The sequence below is a fragment of the Nomascus leucogenys genome, chromosome 7b (genome assembly GCF_006542625.1).
Source record: "Nomascus leucogenys isolate Asia chromosome 7b, Asia_NLE_v1, whole genome shotgun sequence".
Taxonomy (NCBI): Eukaryota; Metazoa; Chordata; class Mammalia; order Primates; family Hylobatidae; genus Nomascus; species Nomascus leucogenys.
This window is the reverse complement of record NC_044387.1, coordinates 4,125,506-4,131,533: the sequence shown is the minus strand read 5'-3', so window position 1 is coordinate 4,131,533 and position 6,028 is coordinate 4,125,506. Positions and strand designations below refer to the sequence as shown.

Below are 6,028 nucleotides of genomic sequence, written 5' to 3'. Positions count from 1 at the left end.
GCAGCCAGGTGGGGCGTGGAGGGCCTTGCCCAGATGTCCCGAGTTCTTGCTGGTGCGTCAGGGTGGGGGCTGCCATGGGGCCCACTGTCCATCCTGACCCCTCCTCCCATCTCCCCACTGGGTGTCCCCTGACCTGGGGCACCCTTCCTTCTAGCCTAGGCCCCCACGCAGCAGGCAGTGTCCTGAGGGTGAGGAGTGGGCCAGAACCCTGCAGGCCAGGTGAGGAAATGGGGCCTAAGGTGGAGCCGCGGCCCTTGCTGGGCTGGGGCGGGGAGGTGGGGGGTGCGGGGTCAGTGCTGCCCTAGCCAGGGGCAGGCCCCAGCTCTACCAGGCAGGCAGAGCGCTGGCTGGTGGGACCAGACAGGCCCCTGGAGATCCTCGGCCCAGCTGGGCACGGAGGCCGAGCTAAAGCGCTGCCTTGTTCTGCCGGCTCAGCCCAGCACGGAGCCTCCCTGGGCTCAGGGGTTCCCTGATTTATGGCTGTGGCCAGCTCCAACCTGGGAACTGAGGGTGGGAGAGACCCTGTGGTGCCTACTGCTCTGCCCTAGGTGAACCCTCCCAGGCCACAGAAACATGAGCAGGCGGGAGGTGGGGCAGCCAGGCAGAAGGTGGTGTGGGCACCAGGCCAGCAGGGGTAAGGCTGCCCTCTCCAACCTTATCCGGTTCCACCGTCCTGCCAGCCTCAGGGCCTGTGTGTCGGCCAGTGGAGGAAGCAGGGGCACAAACCTGCCTCTGCCCCTTGAGCTCCCAGGCTCCATGGCGACAGCTTTCTGACTGGCAGGGCTCCCCTCTCTAGCAGGCACAATTGCCTGCCCTGCCCCTCACAAGGCCACTGGCCAACTCTGGAGGGCTTTGGTGCCATGTCTCCAGAGATTGAGCAGAAACTGTTGGATACGGGGCCCAGTCTCCGGGCTGCTCTTCTGGCCTCTTTCCTACCCTCCCCAGCACCCAAGGCCGGCACACTCCAGAGGCTGTGCCCCTCAGATGAGCTTTTGAAGACCTGGGGGCCCCCAGGAACACAGGCAGGTAGCCCCTCCTGCCTGCAGAGGCACCCCCAGTGGCCTGGCTGTAGCCACTTGCCACACCTATCCATGAAGACAATGGGGGAACATCTTCCAGGCCAAGAGCTCGGTGCTTGTACACCTACACCTACTCCCTGCTTGGAATACAAATGAAAGCAAAGCCCTCGCTCTCCTCTCCTTCTACGTTGTTCCAGGATAATCTCAGTGATACACGGGTCCTAGGATGGTGCCCCCTCACCTCACACCTGGGAGGCTCCTTCCCGAGGCCCTGAGCGGGTTTCAAACACCCTGAGCCTGCCTTCTCCCCAGTCCCTGGCTCCCATGTTGCCCTGTGCTGGAGCCTTGCCTGGGCCCAAGCCCCTTCCTTCTTGGGGAGGTTTCTTTTTCAAGAGACAGGGTCTTGCTCTGTTACCCAGGCTGGAGTGCAGTGGTGTGATCACAGCTCACTGCATGCAGCCTTGACCTCCTGGGCCCAAGCAATCCTGCCCTGACCTCCCAAGTAGCTGGGACAACAGGCATACATCACCACACCCAGCTAATTTTAATTTTGTTTTACAAACAGTCTTGCTATGTTGTCCAGGCTGGTCTTGAACTCCTGGCCTCAAGCGATCTTGCCTCAGCCTCCCAAAGCACTGGGACTACAGGCATGATCCACTGTGCTAATTTTTTAGCAGCTAATTTTTAAAAATACATGGGGTCCTGCTGTGTTGCCCAGTCTGGCCTTGAACTCCTGCCTCAGCCAGCCAAAGTGTTGGGATTACAGACATGAACCACTGCCTGACCCTCCTAGGGGGTCTTAACAAGCTTTGTCTCCAGGCTGAGGAGCCCAAGACAAGGCTGAAGCTGTGACTGAAGCAGCTGTAGTCACCCCTGTTACCTGGGCCGGGGGAGTTGACGTCCCGTGGCTTTGGCGGTGTTTGTGCTGATCACAGAGGGGCTTGTTCAGCCCTCACCCATCACGGTCTGCTGCAGATGCTCTGCGGAGCACTTCGTGGTCCTCACGTGGGCATCCTGGCCTGGCTGATGGACAGGCCTGCTCCAGGCTGCCTGGACTGCTTTCTCTCTCTCAGATGCTTCTAGTATTTTCCTGTTAATCGTGGCTTTGGGGTTGGGGTAGAAATATTCTATCATGTTAGCCGCTGAGCATTCTGGGATGTAAACATTAGCAGGTGAACTGAGGAGAAGGCAACAACTTGAAAAATGACCTCAGGCACTGGGGCGTTCATGGGTGGTTTTTTCTCTCTCGGATTTGGCCCGGCGGTGGCCCTAATCTGCAGTGCTGTGCAGCCAGCACCAGAGCAACAACTCCAGAGAGGCCTGGGAAACGGGGGCACTGTGGACTAGAGAGGGCTGGGTTTCCCATTTTTCTCTCTTTGCTGTCACTACTTTTCCTTAAGGGTGGAAGCGTGAGACAGTGCAGGTGGCTAGAGCTCTGGGAGAAATCCATCTTTCTGGACAGAGAAACCAAGAAAAGGGACCCCCCAGAAGTGAGAAAACGCAAGGCAAATTCCAGAAAGGAGAGCGCTGGAGAAGCGGAGCCCCAGATTCTCCGCATGTGCTGACACACGTCCCTGCCCACCCCACCTGTGAGTGCAGGCAACGACCCAAACAGCACAGCCAAGGCCGAGCGCTGACCTGGTGGTGTACCGGGCTGCTCGTGGAAAGGCAGAACCAGTGGTCAGAACCTAACCAGGTTGCCTGCTGCTGAAACAAACACATGAAATGACACTTAGAACGAGGGTGTTAACAACCCAGAGTCTAACCTAACATTCCACATGACGAGTGAGGATTCAACTTGCTGTTACTCAGAACACAACCAGGAAGATGCAAACAGAAAAGACAGATTTCAGCCCCAAGATGCTCAAACGTTCAAATTATCCCAGAATTCACAGCAGTCCTAGTTATAACCATGCTTCATGAAGTAAAGGTGAACGAACACTCTTGGAATGAGCGGAAAACTAGAAGTGCCCAGCAGAGAAATAAAAAGGAACCTAATGGAAATTTTAAAACTTAATTACAGTATTTGAAATAAATTCACTGGGTGAGTTCAGTAGCAGAATTAAGATGACAGAGGAAAGAAATCAGTGAACTTGAAGACAGAGCACCAGAAATAACCAAATCTGAAGGACAGACAGAAAAAAGAATGAAGAAAGATGAACAGAGCCTCAGGGACCAGTGGAAAAACATCGAGGTCTAACATCTGAGTCACAGAAGGAGAAGAGAAAAATCAGTGCAAGAAAAGAAAATTGAAGAAGTAATGGCAAAAAAAATCCTGAAATTTAGTGAAAGACAAAAACTGCCCATCTGGGCCGTGGCAGGCCTACCAGGGAATGGACAAAAAGTTCCAGCACAACATTCCACTGGCTGAGGGAGCATGGGACACAGACAGCTCAGCTGCACGTCCGTAAACCGTCCCTTCCACGGCCACCCTGGGCGCGGGGAGGAGTGGGGGTGTTTGTGGAGAAAAACCAGCACTGCAGAAGTACAAATTCAAAAATCTTAATTTATTGTAGACTCTTCTCATTTGTAATTCCAGTGTTTTGAACAATAAATACACATCTGTTAAAAACCTCCAGTGTCTAATCTCTCCCATAAAGTCTTAAGTAATAAAAATAGGTTTACATTTTTCCCGTCTCAATAAAACTGACAGTTGTTTTTTGGTAACAGTTCTGATCAAATTAAAATTACACCTCATGATGTTGGCTGTGGAGTATGTGGAAAAAAATCAAATAGAACAAAACAAAAAAATTACATCTCGGGGCAGAATCCTGTTAAAGTCATAAAAGCAGATCGTTCGAAGACTTAAAAACCTTTCGTACTTAGGAAACGCCAGTGGCAAACGTTTAAAGGGACTAGAGTTTTGTATCTTCGAAAGACCACTCACCTGGTAAGGCACATGTATAATTCATTCAGGTGTGAGGACTTTGGGATCTCATTTCATCCTCCTGTCCTGGACCATTTTCAGATATGCTTTTCCTCTCACACAGGCATCTGCTAACAGTGCTCACATTTTCATCAGGGTCAAGTTTAAAACAGTGTGGCCATCTTTGCATTTTACTTGATTTTCATCCTATTTTATGGTTTCTCCTATTTGGAAGCAGCTGTGCTGATCACTTATTTGGGCACCTGATTTGAAGAACAAAGAAAACGCTAAAATCAAACATGTCTGACAGTTCTGGGACCCGTTCCACAGCCCCTCGGGCCACGCTGTGCCAGCTGCCTGCAGTGGGCCCGACCTTGGAGTGAATTTCCAAAAAGAGTTTGGTAACCATTGAAGAGTGTGGCTGTGGCTTTGTCCCTCTGCACAATTGGCCATTTGAAGCAAAATGAAGTAATTGGTCAGACTCCAGAGGGGAGACCCCTGCCTGGAGATCCTCGGAGTCTCAGAGAGCTAGAGACTTGGCAGGAGGGATGTAACGGCCTGGAAGGCCCCACACCTCTGTCCAAATCAGGAACCTGCAACGCTTTAAGGTCCCAGGTCCCACGGGGAGCAGGAGCAGGAGCAAAGGACAAAGCCATCCCCACCTGCAGCTCCCAGGCCACCTGGGAGGGGGTGAGGGGAGGGGGTGGTGGTCAGGGAATGACCAGGTGAAAAATGACAGCAGTGTGGCAACTGCGCCCCACAGTGACCTCAGCAGGGCTCCTCACACCTGCCTAGTGCTGCACTGCCCTGTCTTGAATTCACACAGCCGGGGCAGACAGTAGCAGAGGAGAAATGCACACACAGCGAACACTGGGAACACTGCGGACCCAGGGGGCCGGCGGGGAGGGCCCACACCATCCTCGATTCCTGGCCAAAGGAAGCTGTAGGGCTTCTAACCGCTTGGTTTTAGCCCCACTGCTGATGTATTTCCCACCTTTGATCTGCTGGGGCACCAGTTTCGTCAACACATGCCAGATTCAAGTACAACTGTGCAATCTTCTTTACACAGAAGACAGCAAGAGATCATTGCATGGATCTCCCAGGATAACAAAATCAGCACGAATGCAATATATATACAGGTTTCACCTCCTCAGAGTCCCATACAAATATATAAAAGTATCTCCACCTTTCCCACATACTGAAGTGATTTTAAGACAAAGGGTGCCTTTGCAAAGGGCTGCCCAGTCTGCCAGCCACGGGTCCGCACTGCCATGAGATGCCCGCCTAGGCGGGGCTGGACCGCGGTCTTTGGTCTGTGCCCGGCATCCCTGAACTCTGGCCAGCCTCTGGGCCCAGTCTGGGGTCCCCTCTCCGTTCTGGCTCTGGCTGCAGTCTTAGGACCCAGCGGTGCTGGCCCAGTGGTCCACGCCTCCCTCATGCCTGTGGCCTTTGTCACTTGTCACCAGGTCTGACAGGCCCTGAGCTCCTGGGAGAGCCAAGACCTTTGTGTCTGGATGATCAGTCGGGGGGCTGCCACCGTGGGGACCGCCACACTCTGGGCCCACTCCACTTCAAGGGCAGTGGCCCCTCGGGCTCCAGGGTCTGAGGGTGATGCCGCAGCCTGTGTGGGGGCGACGGGCTTGCCTCACAGTTTCCTGATGGTTCAAATTGAAGTTTCATTACTGCCTCTGCGCGTGGGAAGAAGCCAGCAAGCAGGTGAAGGGTCAGTGAGGGTAGCGGCTGGGTTGGGCCCAAGGTCGCACAGGGGCAGGATCCCCCCATCAGGGCAGAGGGGGCATCTGGGGCTCCAGGGAGGGCAAGCTCATGTTGGATGAGGCTGCCCTTGGGAGGCAGGAGAGAGGACCAGCCTGTGGGCCTCCGTGTTGCTGGTCTCTCAGCAGAGCGCAAGGAATCCGCGTTAGAAACCGGCCATCTCTACAGTGACTTTTGGGAGGGGCATCCTGAAGACCTGCTTTCTCCCTTGTGAGTTTGGAGGGAGGGAGGAACGACAGGGAGAGGTCTGGGGCCAGGACCCCAGCTCCACCCCGCCCCCTTCTCCCCGAGCATTCCGGGACCCTCAGTATCCTCAACTGCAAGGTGGGTGGCAGTGGTCCCAGGTGGAGACAGTGCTGATCAAATGCAG

General features: G+C 54.3%; 1 protein-coding gene across 1 annotated transcript in view; it reads right to left on the bottom strand.

The window, feature by feature from the left end:
• Window positions 1-3,505: 3,505 nt before the first annotated feature.
• The window catches only part of CELSR1 (cadherin EGF LAG seven-pass G-type receptor 1), a 178,484-nt gene continuing 175,961 nt past the window's right edge, over window positions 3,506-6,028 (bottom strand). The window contains exon 35 of the mRNA XM_030815346.1: window positions 3,506-5,540. Within this exon, the coding sequence (XP_030671206.1) occupies window positions 5,531-5,540 (10 nt within the window). The 3' untranslated portion in view covers window positions 3,506-5,530. The remainder of the gene's footprint in view (window positions 5,541-6,028) is intronic.